Raw genomic sequence first — 16,830 nt, 5'->3', positions numbered from 1 at the left:
AGAGGGGGATGAATAGGCCTGTCAAAACAAACACAACTTTTATCAATTTGACCCTGTGGCACTGCCGCTCTGACGAGCGGCACTGCCGGGCCAGAATAGTGGCACTGCCACACCTGCAGATAACTTCAAATCACAGTTCAAAATCAGTGAACGGAAACTTAGATTGGAGAAATTTCTCAGCTTACTGCAGGTATGATAGTCATAGATCAAGAGCTAGAAGTAGTAGGAACACCACACACAAGTAGATTGACTAGAAACCCTAGAAATCACCTCAACAACAATATGACATGCAAGTAATGTAAATTAAGCATTAGAGACACAATAATTTATCCTATGGTTCGGCTCGCCACCAAGGCTTGCCTACGTCCACGTTGTTGAGGTTAGCCACTAAGGCTTAGGGCTTTCCAACCCTTTCTCGTTCTCAAGTCAAGAGACTTAACTCTTGAGATGAGGGGTGAGTTTACTAGCTTCAAGAGAAGGTTACAAACCTCTCGGGGCTGCCACACAAGTTGGCAAGCTCCACGGACGATGCTCTAGCCGGCTAGGAGTCAAGCTCCAAGAGTAACAAACACAATCGCCGGCCAAAACGTGAACCAAGTGCTCTTTTGAGTTGAGGAATCAATGAAGCTGCTCTCTAATCGAGTTTTGGACCCTTTTCTCTCAAGGATTGATGGGAAAATCAATGGATTTGCTTGAGGGCTTAAGGTCATTAATGGAGGGAGAGAGAGAGAGAGAGCTCCTTTTTTATTTTGGATGAGCTGGAATGAGCAGAAGGAAGAAGATTATCGTTGGGGAGGGGAGAAAGAGGATGGGTATAAATACTCCATCAGCCCCAACGGTCACTTAAGTCGCGGCAGTGCCGCGGCTTAAGTGCGGCAGTGCCACACTGCGGCAGTGTCTCTATTTAAGTGCGGCAGTGCTGCACCAGTCAAGACAGCAAGGGTAAGAGTGAAGTTTAGGTTGTTTTGGCTATGAATCTAAGAATGCATGCATATGTTTGAGTACTTGGTAGCACATATTAGCTTAAGCATTGTGTCCCACTTTATAGTACGGATTTTCCTATACTTAAATTCAAAATATAAAAGAATTTAAACCTCCTTTGAGTTCGAAGCCATCAACATTTGTAATTAGGGACTCCTCTGTTTCGTGTAGCATCCTCGAATATAAATTCTCTGCTTGTCATCTCGATAAATCTCATTAATTCTCTAATTATGTTGTCATTATAACTAAAACCCACAGTTAGAGCTTGATTGCACTTTCCACGGTACGTCTTCAGGGCATTGCACCAGGGGGAATGCAACCGGCTGATGAATTGTTGGTGCAGCTTTTCAGTGTGTCAGAACAATCAGCTCAAACTGATATCACACTACCTCCTGCCATTGTTCAACTGCTATCTGAATTTCCATCTGTCGTGACTCCACCAAGTGAGTTATCTCCAAAACGTGAGTGTGATCATGAAATTCCATTGGTGGATGGAGCTCGACCAGTTATGGTACGACCGTACCGATATCCCCCAGCTCTTAAGGATGAGATCGAAGCTCAAGTGGATTCTATGTTACAACAGGGTATTATTCAACCCAGCACTTCTCCTTTCAACTCACCAGTCTTGCTTGTGTGCAAAAAAGACGGCACGTATGTCGATTACCGTTATCTGAATGCTTTGACGGTCAAAACAGCATACCCAATACCAGTCTTTGAACAGTTGATGGATGAACTTGCTGTTGCTCGGTATTTCTCCACTTTGGATTTGTTGTCAGGCTATCACCAGATTCGTCTGCGTGAAGGTGAAGAACACAAGATTGCCTTCTCAACTCACGTTGGACACTATGAATTTTGTGTCGTTGCCTTCGGCTTGTCAGGCGCACCAGGCACATTCCAGGGCGCGATGAACACAACCTTGAAGCCCCTTCTTCGTCGCTATGCTATCGTTTTCTTCGATGACATATTGATCTACAGCAAGACCTTCGAAGAACACAATGATCACTTACAGGTTTTCTCTCTTCTAGCCAAAGATCAGTGGCACATTAAACTGTCCAAGTGCAAATTTGTTCAGACGGAGATTGCATACCAGGGTCATATTATCAGTGAATGGGGTGTGTCCATGGACACGGCCAAAATCGAAGCAGTCGTCACATGGCCGACACCAACAAATGTCAAAGAGCTTCGCAGCTTCTTGGGCTTCGCAGGTTTTTATCGACGGTTTGTTCGCCACTATGCTATCATCTCCAAGCCGTTGACGTCCTTGTTGAAGAAGCAGACGTTGTTCCTTTGGACGTCGGAGCATGACACAGCTTTCACTACTCTGAAGAATTGCCTCTGTACTGCTCCAATCTGAAACTTCCAGATTTCACTTGGCAGTTTTGCATTGAAACAGACGCCTCAAACTGTGGGATCGGTGCTGTGCTCCTACAGGATGGACACCCGTTAGCATTCCTTAGTCGAGCTCTCGGCCCCAGAAACCAAGGTTTATCAGCGTATGAAAAGGAGTATATGGCTATACTCATTGTAGTCGACCAATGGTGTTCATATCTGCAGCTTGGCGAATTCATCATTTTCACATATCAAAAGAGCCTCATCCACTTAGGTGATCAGCGATTACACACCGCCTGGCAACAAAAGGTTTTCACAAAACTCCTGGGGCTCCAATACCGTATGGTGTACAGGCCCGGCACTGATAATAGGGTTGCTGATGCTCTATATCGGCGAAGCCAAGTTGTTGAACTGTCGGCTATCTCGGCTCCTGTACCCAATTGAATGACTGACATAGTGGACAGTTATATCTCTGATACTAAGGCTCGGGAACTGTTGGCGAAATTGGCAATTGCATCTGATGCCGACTCTCCATTTACTCTACAACAAGGGCTCCTCCAGTACAAAGGTCGCATTTGGGTGGGCAACAACCAAACTCTCCAGCAAAAAATAATTGCAGCCTTCCACTCATCCCCGATTGGTGGTCATTCTGGAATTCCAGCTACTTACCAGCGCCTCAAACGTCTGTTTGCTTGGACAAGACTTAAAACTGCGGTCCATCAGTTTGTGACAGCATGCCCAACCTGCCAGCAGGCTAAACCAGATCGTGCAAAGTACCCTGGGTTATTGCAGCCTCTGCCTGTTCCTTCAATGGCCTGGCAGAGCATCTCAATGGATTTCGTCGAAGGCCTTCCATCCTCCGGAGGCAAAAATTGTATCCTGGTGATTGTGGATCGTTTCTCCAAGTATGGGCATTTCGTTCCCTTATCTCATCCTTTCACAGCGCTGACAGTTGCCAAGACTTTTATCTCTAGTGTCTACCGGCTTCACGGTCTGCCCACTTCAATAGTGTCTGACCGGGACCGTGTATTCACAAGCCAGCTGTGGCAAGAACTCTTTCGTCTGGTCGATGTTACCCTCAAGATGTCATCTGTTTACCATCCCCAAACAGACGGCCAGACCGAACATGTCAACCAATGCTTGGAAACGTTCTTGCGTTGCTTCGTCAGCGCTTGTCCGTCGAAATGGATAGACCGGATCTACTTGGCTGAGTACTGGTATAACACTTCCTGGCACTCCTCACTCGGTTACTCACCATTCTATGTCCTGAATGGTCATCACCCCAGGCATTTTGGTATGGCTGATATTGATGCTGTTTCCCCTACTCAATTGGATGATTGGCTACAAGAGAAGTCCATGATGACTGCATTGATCCAGCAGCATCTGATGCGAGCCCAGAAGCGAATGAAAACACAGGCTGACAAATCTCGTTCTGAACGGCAGTTTTCAGTGGGGGACTGGGTGTACCTGAAGCTGCAACCCTATGTTCAGACGTCGCTGGCACCACGAGCTAACCAGAAACTTGCCTTCAAGTTCTTTGGTCTCTTTCAGGTAATGGAACGAGTCGGCAGCGTCGCTTACAAGCTCCAGCTCCTGGAGTCTACTTCCATTTACCCTGTCTTCCACGTTTCACAACTCAAGACAGCAGTCCCTGCTTCGCACCAAGTGTCGGCGCTTCCCCAAGCTCTTGAAGGACTCCAAATTCCAGTAAAGATCCTGCAGCGCCGCGTCAGCACCTCCGACCATGCCGTCGTTCCACAGGTCCTGGTGCAGTGGTCCAGTCTACCTCAGTCCCTGGCTACGTGGAAAGATTTGGAAGCACTCAAGCAAAGGTTCACGCGCGCTCCTGCTTGGGGACAAGCAGTTCTTCGACGGGGAGGGGATGTCAGCAACCAAGACGCATCGACAACGGAAGCTGAACCAAAACGTGAACTGGGCGCGCCCAGCGCGGAACGCGACGTGGTCACCACGGAGCCGGAAGCACCCGAACCCAGGCGTGAGGCGCGAATCAAGCAAGTCTTCGACGGGGAGGGGATGTCAGCAACCAAGACGCATCGACAACGAAAGCTGAACCAGAACGTGAACTGGGCGCGCCCAGCGCGGAACGCGACGTGGTCACCACGGAGTCGGAAGCACCCGAACCCAGGCGCGAGGCGCGAATCAGGCGACCCAGCGTGCGCGTCAGTGGACCCGAGTGGGCGTGAACCATGGGCTAGACACAGCTGCGCCTGTGGGTTCACGCCGAGGCCAACGCCTTGTATAAAGAGAGATGGAGAGCACGAGGGAGGCAACAAGAATCATTACAACTGAACTAATTCAATCCTTCCTCCTGCCTATTTGCGTGTTCTACCTTCTCCCTCCTTCCTATTCCCCAATTCTGCCTCCTCCCGATCTCATCTGCTAACATACGTCCAGATGGTAGGGGGTCTAGGAGAGGATCAAGACACGTGGAACCTTTGTCTCCGAAACTCCTTCAATTTTTAATAACACTTTGATACACCTTCTCACACGTCTTGCGTTCGCGACACTCCATCACAAAGATTGAGCTTTGCTTTGTTTATAACCTCCCCGTCACGTTCTAGTAGGTGTTCATTACAATTCTTTAGTTTTAATAATCACTTCCCGTCACGTTCTAGCAGGTGCTCATAAACACTCCTTTAATTAATTGTTGGACCGTCCCCTGAATTTTTCCAAGACCTCTCGTTTTGCGTACGAACCATGGTCCTCCCTCGTCCGACGTCCGGCCGATCCCTTTGGGACAAACCGATGCATATATAACTAACCCCACTCCACGGACCACGGCCACGGAGGCACGGAGCATCTGCACTTGTGTGCATCGGCAAGTGATCATATCATACTGCGCCTCGCAAGCAGCTAATTAACCACCTTAGTTAGTGTCGTACCCAAGCCTTCTGCTCCGACCGATCCCGGCCGTTGGCAACAACAGCCATGGCGGCAGTGTGGAAGAAACCGGTGAACGGGAGCCCCAGGTCCGCCGCCACAGCACCCTCGTCGCGGCAAGCTTTGTTGGCCAGCGACCAGGGGTGGACCCCGAGAGGCTACGTCCCCATGGTGCTCGTCGGCGACGAGGAGGGCAGCGAGGAGAGGATCATGGTGCACGTCGAGATGCTCAAGGAGCCGTGCATGGCGGCCGTTCTGGAGATGGCCGCGCAGCAGTTCGGCTATGGTCAGCCAGGCGTGCTGAGGATCCCATGCATCGTCGACCGGTTCCAACAGATGGTCGGCGGCGCGTGCGAGGCTAGATAGATTATGTATGTATACGGCGGGCAGCCACATTTGTGCTGAATTTGTCCATTCTTTGATTGATACGGATTTCATCCAGTATTCGGTGTGCCAGGTGAAGCTAGATACCTGACTTCATGTACAGACAAGATGCATTTTGTGCTGAACCTGTTCATTCTTCTGTCTGAACTTCTACCAGTAGTTAGTGTAAAGATGTGAAGAGTATGCATACAGGGTCAGAATCCATGGATTCAATTTTCATCGGAAACTTGCATGTAAATGTTGCCACTACTCACAGATCTCAGAAGAGAGATGCAAAAAGAAATTGTGAGGCGGGGTTATCCCATCCCATAGATAGATACAGCAGAAAAATGAAGAACTTAAGAAAAATACAGCGAAAGGAGAAAGAATGCTACAAAAGGGGTTTTGGTTTGGTTTTGCTTTTATCATTTCCATAGCTCCTCCATTGGTACACCACGCTCCTCGGCGACATCCTTGAACTGCTTCATCGTCTGCGTCGCCTTGATGGTGGCTCGTGCGTTGTTCAGGGGGTTCTTGCTGCGCAGTTGCTTACCCAGAGCATTTTCAACGCCAGCCATCTCCAACACAACCCTCACAGCTCCACCAGCAATAACACCAGATCCAGGGCAAGCAGGCCTCAACATCACCCTGGCTGCTCCATAGTCTGCATCAGCTCTGCTCGCATTGCAGCAAAAACCAAGACAAATATTCAGATTGCAATACATCAACACATGCTCAACTTTTACAGTTATATATAGACCCATCTATCATAGAAAGGAGAGGGAAAATCCTTTTATTGCTTGGGATGCCAGAGGATTGACCAATTCAAAACATGACAAACATTCAAGGGGAATAAAAACAGTGCTAGTAATGTGTCCAAAGAGAAAAATAAAATGGTAAACTCAAGAGGCATAAAACTGCAATCAGTTGAGCAGAAACCTTTTACTTGACCCAATCGACCAGAGAAAAAAATGTTAAAGCACTAAAGCAGCACTTCCAGAGTTCAGACTTCAGTAGTGAGTAAGTGTTTACAAAATTATATCACAACCTCTTAAGCAAACACCGACTTAGTACAAGCTTCTATTGGCAGATGAACAGGATTTTAAGAATCTCTTTTTTTGGACCAGATATTCTAGCTATTCGTGTCAGGCTAGCTCCTTTTTGAAAACCAAGTCAGAAACACTGAGCCAATGAATTCATTTGCTTGAATTTGATTTGCCAAATAGGTTCTAGATTACTCACAAATGTATTTGTGCCAAAAGCTTGTAAAAGTAATGCTTGAATAAATGATAGTTTTGAACAGATATAATTGATGCAACCTTGCAAATACTACAAGTAATGCTTGAAAAAAAATCACAACTCAGGAAACTAAATCATGCCATAAAAAAGTTTTAACTGACCCAAATTAGTACTGCAAGAACAAAAGACCAAAAACAATGCACTAAATTGTCTAAAAGCAATGATGCATGCACCTTAACCAGGAGGAAAGGAAGTTAAAGGTGAACACTATGTTGCAAAAATAATTACTTCTACTTAGAGCATTTTGGATTCATAAAAATGATAGTTTAAATTATTCATTGCTGACAAACACTGTTACAAATAAATCATACTAGTTCAATGTTATGTCATACAAGAACTGTATAAACCTCAATTTAATTTCTCTACATTAAAGTGTTAAACTAAATTAAAATGATTGATTTTTAAGTGCCAATTTTTCTCAGCCATGTTGTTCAAGATCCCCTACAAATCTGCTAATACAAAACTAACGCCACCAATGGCAAGCAACCTTCATGACACCATAATTATGATTATGACATCATGTGGTGGGCCCATGATTTGGAGGATGGGTATTCGAAAAAATATTCTTGAACACACACGAGAGCTGTGTATCATAATATTAAGAAGAAAAAGGGGAAGAGCCCTTACAAAACCCATTTACACCACTCTGATGGATAAGTCTCATGTGTGGCTGGTCTTTGTGGGGCTATGATGCTCACATGGTCATGGTCCTTGTGGCTGTCCTTGTGGCTGTTTTTCTGTTTTTAGGACAGCATCTTAGACTAGAGGACAGCATCTTAGACTAGAGGACAGCATCTTAGCTAGGACAGCATATTAGCATCTTAGACTAGCATCTTAGACTACCATCTTGGCATATGCTTGGCTGGCTAGCAGCCTATAAATATGTAACCCCAACCCCTTGGGGTGGCATGGCATTTGTGTGAGCTTGTGTGAGAAATAGACAAGAAAATTGCCCCAACTCCTAGTGTCATCCTCTCTCGATGAGAGTAAGAATTCTCCTACTACCAAGAGTGAGAATTCAGCGACTAACAAGTGGTATCAGAGCCGTATTATCCTGTAGCCTGAGCATCTCTTGCTCATCTTCTCTCCCAGCCCCACAACAGCCCCAGCTGTTGGCAGCAGCAGCTCCTCCGGCCGCTCCTGTTCACTCCTCTCCCAGCTCGTCTGAAGCAGCCCTCTCCCCACGCAGCAGCCCCCCGGTAGCGCGTCATGTCCGTAGGGCAGTCTCAGCGCTCGGTCGCCTCGAGCACGCGGCGTCGGCAGGAGGCCGAACTTGCCGCGGCAGAGGAACGCGAGCGAGCGGCGGCAGAGACCGCTGCGGCGGCGGCAAGGGCGTCGAGGCTAGCAGCGGCGGAGCTGGCAGCAGCCAGAGCGGAGGCGGAAGCAGCGGCGGCGGCGAATGCAGCGCGTGCGGCGGCGGCGGAGGTCGAGGCTCTGCGCGGCAGCATCGGCAGCTCCATTTCCGCTGACGACACCGCCGACGCGGACCTCGAGCTGCTAGAGAGGGAGGCAGCGCGAGCGCGGGCGGCGCAGTGGACAGCCGCGCACGTCCACGAGCGTGGCGGCAGCCCAGACAGGCGCGGACGCGCTGGCGGCGCTCCTGGAGGAGGCGCGCACGGCGGTGGCGCTCCTGGGGCAGCCGCGCACGCCCACGAGCGCGGCGGCAGCCCAGACAGGCGCGGACGCGCCGGTGGCGCTCCTGGAGGAGGCGCGCACGGCAACGGTGGCGGACGGGTCGATGGAGAGCGCGGCCTTCACAGGCAGCGTGGCTCTCTCTCCCCGGATCGGTACCGTGGTTACCACGGGCTCCAGGCTGTTGTCAGGGACGTCGGTCCCGGCGGTGGGTGGCCTACCCTCACCAAGACCAACTACGTCGAGTGGGCTGCGGTGATGAGGGTAAAGCTCCAGGTGCGGCACATGTGGGAGGCAGTCCGGTACGGCGACGTCGACTACGACCTAGATCGACGGGCGCTGGATGCTCTCATCGCTGCAGTCCCGCCCGAGATGCAGTTCTCGCTTACCAGCAAGCGGACTGCCAAGGAGGCTTGGGACGCCATCGCTGCGGCACGCATCGGCAGCGACCGCGCCCGCAAGTCCACACTGCAGGCACTTCGCAAGGAGTGGGAGAACCTGGCTTTCAAGCCAGGTGAGGACGTTGATGACTTTGCTCTCCGTCTCAACACTCTGTTGCAGAAGATGGTGCAGTTCGGCGACGACACCTACGGCGAGGAGAGAGCTGTCGAAAAGCTCTTCCGCTGCGTCCCCGAGAAGTACAAGCAGATGGCTCGCTCGATCGAGTCGCTGCTGGATCTCTCCACGATGTCGATCGAGGAGGCGATAGGTCGCCTCAAGGTCGTCGATAGTGATGAGCCACAGTCCCTCTCAGGGCCCATCACCACTGGCGGGAAGCTCCTTCTCACTCGGGAGCAGTGGCTTGCCAGCCAGGGTGACCGGAGGAAGGGGGAGCCTTCTTCCGCGACAGGCGGCCGCAAGCGTGGCAAGCCACGCAAGGTGCGCAGAGACGCCCAGGCCGGGGCGCGAGGACGCGCCGAGGGTGATGCCCGCGGAGGCGCCCAGGGCGGCGCCGCCGGCAGGCACAAGCCGGCACGAGACGACGCCTGCCGCAACTGCGGCCAGCTTGGCCATTGGGCCAAGGACTGTCGACAGCCACGACGCGGCCAGGCCCACGTCGCACAGGCGGAGGAGGAGCCGGCTCTGTTCATGGCACATGCCAGCATCGAGCTACCTCCAGCGGCACCGGCCGCAGCGGCTCTCCTCCACCTTGACGAGCCAAAAGCACACGCCCTCCTCGGCGACAGCTCCGGCAACGACAAGACTGACGGGTGGTGCCTTGACACCGGCGCCACCCATCACATGACCGGTCGACGGGAGTTCTTCACCGAGCTTGACTCTAGCGTCCGAGGCTCCGTCAAGTTTGGGGATGCCTCCGGCGTGGAGATCAAGGGCGTCGGCTCCATCATCTTCACCGCCGTGTCTGGTGAGCACAGGCTGCTCACCGGAGTCTACTACATCCCCGCGTTGAGGAACTCCATCATCAGCTTGGGACAGCTGGATGAGAACGGTTCGCGCGTGGTGGTTGAGGACGGAGTCATGAGGATTTGGGATCGTCGTCGTCGCCTTCTTGCCAAGGTATCCAGAAGCGCAAATCGACTCTACGTCCTTAACGTGCAGGTGGCACAACCCCTCTGTCTCGCTGCTCGTCGGGACGACGAGGCGTGGCAGTGGCACGAGCGTTTCGGGCACCTTCACTTTGAGGCCCTGAAGCGGCTCAGTGCCACGGAGATGGTGCGAGGCCTGCCGTGCCTCGACCATGTGGAGCAGCTCTGCGACGTCTGCGTGTTGACGAAGCAGAGGCGACTCCCCTTTCCCCAGCAGGCGAGCTTTCGAGCCAAGGAGAGGCTCGAGCTCGTGCACGGGGACTTGTGTGGCCCGGTGACACCGGCCACACCGGGAGGACGACGTTATTTCCTGCTGCTCGTCGACGACCTCTCCCGCTACATGTGGGTGATGGTCCTCGGCAGCAAGGGAGAGGTTGCGGACGCCATCAGACGCGCGCAGGCTTCTGCGGAGGCGGAGTGCGGCCGCAAGCTGCGCGTGCTGCGCACCGACAACGGCGGCGAATTCACGGCGGCTGAATTCGCGTCGTACTGCGCTGACGAGGGCATTCAGCGCCACTACTCCGCGCCATACAGCCCGCAGCAGAACGGCGTCGTCGAGCGGCGCAACCAGACGGTTGTGGGGATGGCTCGGGCCCTCCTCAAGCAGAGGGGGATGCCGGCTGTCTTCTGGGGAGAGGCGGTGGTGACGGCCGTCTACATCCTCAACCGCTCGCCTACCAAGGCGCTCGACGGCAGGACGCCGTACGAGGCTTGGCATGGGCGCAAGCCGGCGGTCTCCCACTTGCGGGTCTTCGGCTGCCTCGCGTTCGCCAAGGAGCTTGGCCACATCAGCAAGCTCGACGACAGGAGCACTCCGGGAGTATTCATCGGCTACGCGGAGGGCTCGAAGGCCTACCGCATCCTCGACCCGAAGACACAGCGTGTGCGCACGGCGCGCGACGTTGTGTTCGACGAAGGGCGAGGATGGGCGTGGGACAAGGCGGTGGACGATGGCTCGGCTCCGACTTACGACGACTTCACTGTCGAGTACGTCCACTTCGAGGGAGCTGGGGGAGTAGGCAGCTCTTCTTCGGCGAGCGCGTCTACCCCAGTCCCCGAGCCTCCACCGATCCCGGCGCCTGCTACTCCGACAGCTCCACGCTCTCCAGCCAGGACCTCGGCTGCGATGAGTTCTTCGCCGGCTTCACCACAGCCGGCAACGCCACGCACTCTAGCACCGACAGGCACCTCTCCGGGCACGTCTACTCCAACACCAGCTCGTGTCGAGCATAGCCCGGTTGAGCTCGCTACTCCGCTCTCTCACGACGAGGAGCGCATCGACGCGTACCACGACGGCGAGCCGTTGCGGTACCGTACGATGGAGAACCTTCTCGGCGACCAGTTGGTGCCGGGACTGGTGCCTCATGACCTGGAGGACCTGGAGGCGCAGTTGCACCTTGCGTGTGACGACGGCGAGCCTCGGTCGTTCGCAGAGGCCGAGAGACACGCGGCATGGCGCGCCGCGATGCAGTTGGAGATGGATGCGGTTGAGAAGAACCGCACCTGGGAGCTTGCTGACCTTCCTCGTGGTCATCGCGCGATCACCCTTAAGTGGGTGTACAAGCTGAAGAGGGATGAAGCCGGTGCCATCGTCAAGCACAAGGCTCGCTTGGTGGCACGAGGTTTCGTGCAGCAGGAGGGGGTCGACTTCGACGACGCCTTTGCTCCCGTGGCACGGATGGAGTCCGTGCGACTCCTCCTTGCGCTAGCTGCCCAGGAGGGCTGGCGTGTTCATCACATGGACGTCAAGTCGGCATTCCTTAACGGCGACTTGAAGGAGGAGGTCTACGTGCACCAGCCGCCGGGATTTGCGATCCCCGGCAAGGAGGGCAAGGTGCTCCGCCTGCGCAAGGCCCTCTATGGCTTGCGGCAGGCACCGAGGGCGTGGAATGCCAAGCTGGATTCCACGCTAAAGGGGATGGGCTTCGAGCAAAGCCCGCACGAGGCGGCCATCTACCGACGGGGCAATGGAGGTAATGCCCTGTTGGTGGGTGTCTACGTCGACGACTTGGTGATCACCGGCACCAAGGATGCGGAGGTGGCGGCATTCAAGGAAGAGATGAAGGCCACCTTCCAGATGAGTGACCTGGGGCCTCTCTCCTTCTACCTGGGAATCGAGGTACACCAGGATGACTCTGGGATCACGCTTCGACAGACCGCCTACGCCAAGCGCGTCGTTGAGCTAGCTGGGCTCACCGACTGCAACCCAGCTCTCACTCCGATGGAGGAGAGGCTGAAGCTGAGCCGCGACAGCACGACGGAGGAGGTGGACGCTACGCAGTACCGGCGTCTTGTGGGGAGCCTTCGCTACCTCGCCCACACACGGCCGGACTTGGCATTCTCCGTCGGCTACGTTAGTCGGTTCATGCAGCGACCGACGACGGAGCACCAGCAGGCTGTGAAGAGGATCATCCGCTATGTTGCGGGGACTCTCGACCACGGCCTCTACTACCCGAGGTGCCCTGGGGCGGCACACTTCGTCGGGTACAGCGACAGCGACCACGCCGGCGACATCGACACCAGCAAGAGCACGAGCGGGATCCTCTTCTTCCTCGGCAAGTGCCTCGTTAGCTGGCAGTCGGTCAAGCAGCAGGTGGTGGCCCTGTCCAGCTGCGAGGCCGAGTACATAGCGGCCTCCACCGCTTCGACTCAGGCGCTCTGGCTCGCTCGACTGCTTGGTGATCTCCTCGGCAGAGACACTAGAGCGGTGGAGCTCAGGGTGGACAGCAAGTCCGCTCTGGCCCTGGCAAAGAACCCCGTGTTCCACGAACGCAGCAAGCACATCCGGGTGAGGTACCACTTCATCCGAAGCTGTTTGGAGGAAGGGAGCATCAAGGCGAGCTACATCAACACCAAGGACCAGCTTGCGGACCTGCTCACCAAGCCCCTTGGGAGGATCAAGTTCCTTGAGCTCTGCTCCAGGACCGGGATGGTTCAACTCTCCCACAAGACGACGCACAAGACTTAGGGGGAGAATGATGGATAAGTCTCATGTGTGGCTGGTCTTTGTGGGGCTATGATGCTCACATGGTCATGGTCCTTGTAGCTGTCCTTGTGGCTGTTTTTCTGTTTTTAGGACAGCATCTTAGACTAGAGGACAGCATCTTAGAGGACAGCATCTTAGACTAGAGGACAGCATCTTAGCTAGGACAGCATATTAGCATCTTAGACTAGCATCTTAGACTAGCATCTTGGCATATGCTTGGCTGGCTAGCAGCCTATAAATATGTAACCCCAACCCCTTGGGGTGGCATGGCATTTGTGTGAGCTTGTGTGAGAAATAGACAAGAAAATTGCCCCAACTCCTAGTGTCATCCTCTCTCGATGAGAGTAAGAATTCTCCTACTACCAAGAGTGAGAATTCAGCGACTAACACACTCACACCAAAATTTCAAAGGGTCAAAAAAATGATTTTTCTTACAGTCTAAAGCCTACTCCCTCCATTCCAAATTATAAGACATTTTGGGTATTCTAGATACACAGCATTTGCTATGCACTTAGATATACACTATGTCTAGATACATAGTAAAAGCAATGTATCTAGAAAAGCCAAAACGTCATATAATTTGGAATGGAGGGGTTAGTTTTTTGCATGTATAATTGATTACAGCATCACATAGCACTAACTGTATAATAAATAACACAGAACTGAGCAGTATATCCTAGATTCATAGACTTGAACCTAGCTTAAAAGTGTTCAACATATTGAAATACTCGTTGTTTTGCAAAAATAATAGGTATTCAATTGAACACCCTTGACTTCAACCAGACCCGCCCCTTGCTAATCCGAAACAAGTGAATTACTATAGGCTTATCCACACAACTAAAACATTCAGACAACAGGAAAGGAGACATAGCTACAGTACTGGATCTAACATCTAACATGGAGTTTGCTGTCGATGTAGAGAATTACAAATTCGTGAAAGAAAATTCAGATTGATTTTAGCATCAAACTTGATCAAACAAAAGATAAATGACCATGACACTTCAGTGCCTCTGTCAAATAGGAATGCGCTAACAGGGACAATTTTCAAAAGTCATGTTAGCTTCAAAATAGCCACATTGGGTCAAGAATAGTACCACAAGAGAACCAGCAACGAGACTTGATTTTGCAGCCACTAGCCACATTTCTTAAAACAGCTTAATGTATGTTTTTCTTAGGCCTCAGTCAAGGTAGAAGAATAGTGCAATAAATTGAAAGCAAGTCTAAAACCAGCTTTATTTCTGTTAGAATAGGCGCCTATGGGCTGGCCATGGGCCTGGCACCCAAGCCTATCGGTTGGGCTGCCTCTAGGGATTATGGTAGATGATTATTGATTAGGCAAAGATCACCGTTGATTGGGTGTTTCTATAAACCCGTCCTGATCCTTGCCTATATAATGTACTCCCTGTACCCATATCAATCTATCACAATTTCCCGAGACCTATTCGCTCTCATGGTATCAGCCGCCTAGGTTTAGGTCTTCCCTTCCGCTGCCCACCCCTGTGCGCCGGCCTCTGCCGTGCAGCGCCATGTCTCCCACTCCCCCGCCCTCTCCCAGGTCTGGGGATGTTACTGCTGACGAGATCGCGGCACGCCAGGCCAAGGAGAAGGCGAACGCCGCCGCCGCCGCCCAACTTCTCGACAAGGAGCGCCAGGCCGCCCTGGCTCGCGCTGCCCAGGCCGAGGAGGAGGCTGCAGCCGCCGTCAAAGATCGCGACGCGGCTGCTGCCCGCGCCAGCGAAGCCCTGGCGCGCGCAGCCATGTAGCGCGCGGCCGCCGCCGCCGCCCCTCCCGGTGCACCTGGCGGCGCCTCCTCCAGCACATCTTCAACGTCTCCTCCCGACCTCGCCTCAGCCATGCTCCTCCATGAGGCCATGGCACTGCTGCAACTGCACGCCTAGGCCGTCGCCGTCAACAACATCCAGAACCACGTCACCACCGTCCTCGACGTCGACTCCGGCGACTTCAATCGCTGGCGCGATCAGTTCCTGCTCATCCTCGGCAAGTTCTCTCTTCAGGACCACGTCCACGAGGAACCTCCGGCCCCGATCTCCCCTGACTGGGCTCGGATGGACTGCGTCGTCAAGTCCTGGATCGTCACTACGCTCACCGACGACCTTGCCGAGATCATCTCCGCCCAGGGCTCCACTGCCCGGCATGCCTGGCTTGCCGTCGAGTCCCAGTTCCTCGGCAACCGGGAGGCTCGCTCCATCCATCTTGAGACGCCCAATTAACCTTCACTGCTCAATGTCCAGAGTATCTCACTAAATTCAACCTAACACAAGGATTAGGTGTAGGCTAACCATCTTGGAAGCAATTCAAGTACAAGTGAATCTTAAGTAGTGCTGGACAATGTCACTGACCTGTGCGGGAATGTGGAATACTTAGTGAGCGGCACTGTGACAAGGTTGCGTCGTCCGTTCATGGCGGCCTTGGTGATGGCCTCCGTGACCTCCTTGGCCTTTCCCACGCCGACGCCAACGTGCCCCTTCATGTCGCCGACGACGACGATTGCGCGGTAGGAGAGCTGCCTGCCTCCCTTGACGACCTTGGTGACGCGGTTGACCTGCACGACGCGCTCGGTGAAATCGTCGTTGGGGCGCTGCTCCCGGTCCATGTCGATGGGGTCGACCACCTTGACCTCGTAGACGTTGTTCCCCAGCAACGACTCGCCGCTGAAGGCCGGCCCGTAGAGAGACTCGTACGCCGCCGCCACGTCTTCTGGAGACTCCGGCGGTAGCTCGTCAAAGGCGGCGGGCTCGACGTAGCCCTCGGGGGGCGCCGCGAACTGGAACTCGGAGGAGGACACCGGCTCCGGCCGCGGCTTCTCGTCCTCGTCGTCCTCCTCCTCGTCCCCAGCGGCGGCAGATTCCTCCGCGTCTCCTCCCTCCTCGGCGACGGAGTCGTCCCAGGAGGAGGCCTTTGGGACAGGGAGGAGGAGGCGGCGGGAGGCAGCGAGGAGGAGGGGTTGAGGGCGGAGGCGGAGGCCGAGGGGAAGGGGGAGGGGGAGGGATGGGAAGGGCGCGGATGGGATCGGGGCGGAGGGGGAGATAGTTGCTATGGCCATGGCGGTGGCAGTGGCCGCCATTTTGAAGTTGTAGGACGCCCCGGCGACGGCGATGGAGGGGAGGGAGGAGGCGGAGGCCGGTGAAAAGTGCGGGGATGGGAGTGGCCGTGACCCAGCTTATCCCTTCGTTATCCAGTGTGGAGACGGGGCAGCCTTGTTGGATCATTAATGGGCCACCTGGGCCGAACGGATCGGCCCGTCCCAGACTCCATACCCAAGGGGAATGGGAATCCCATTATCGCCTTGTTGGGCTAGCGGCCAGTTGGGTACCCTTCGCCAGCATTCGTCTACAGGGCGTTCGGCTGGTCATGTCTCGGCTGCTTTTTTTTAGCTTGTTTTTAGCTTATTTCTTTTTACAGAATACTATTTAATCATCTAAAATTAGCTCAAAGGCTACCAGCAGAACGAAGAAAAAAGGGTATCGTGTTTTTATCAATTGATTCAGTTCGACTTGATGGATTCTTACTGAAACGTAGAACTGAGCAGGTCTGCAGTTTTCGTGGTGAGTGGTGACTGATTATCGAGGCCTTCCCCCATCTCAAATTTACTCCATATCTCACATATACACATAGAGTATTAAATATAGACTAAAAATAACTAATTATATAATTTATGACTAATTTGCTTTACGAATTTTTTTAAGTCTAATTAGCCCATGATTTGACAACGTGGTGCTACGATAACACATGCGCTAATGATGAATTAATTAGGCAGTTTACTTATGGATT

At 53.3% G+C, this 16,830-nt stretch overlaps 2 protein-coding genes across 2 annotated transcripts; one reads left to right on the top strand and one right to left on the bottom strand.

The window, feature by feature from the left end:
• The first annotated feature begins 5,259 nt into the window (after positions 1 to 5,259).
• On the top strand, positions 5,260 to 5,577 carry LOC136536540 (auxin-responsive protein SAUR71-like). The gene has a single exon (XM_066528797.1). It carries the CDS (start codon positions 5,260 to 5,262, stop codon positions 5,575 to 5,577), a length of 318 nt encoding a protein of 105 aa, XP_066384894.1.
• Positions 5,578 to 5,789: 212 nt separating this feature from the next.
• On the bottom strand, positions 5,790 to 16,206 carry LOC136523890 (uncharacterized). Its single transcript, XM_066517420.1, has 2 exons — positions 15,399 to 16,206; positions 5,790 to 6,249 (listed from the first exon to the last, which is right to left on the bottom strand). Exons 1-2 carry the CDS (start codon positions 16,121 to 16,123, stop codon positions 6,000 to 6,002), a joined length of 975 nt encoding a protein of 324 aa, XP_066373517.1. The 5' UTR covers positions 16,124 to 16,206; the 3' UTR covers positions 5,790 to 5,999.
• Between the last annotated feature and the right edge of the window lie 624 nt (positions 16,207 to 16,830).

This window comes from Miscanthus floridulus, chromosome 2 (assembly GCF_019320115.1).
Source record: "Miscanthus floridulus cultivar M001 chromosome 2, ASM1932011v1, whole genome shotgun sequence".
Taxonomy (NCBI): domain Eukaryota; kingdom Viridiplantae; phylum Streptophyta; class Magnoliopsida; order Poales; family Poaceae; genus Miscanthus; species Miscanthus floridulus.
This window is presented reverse-complemented; position numbering and strand designations above follow the sequence as displayed.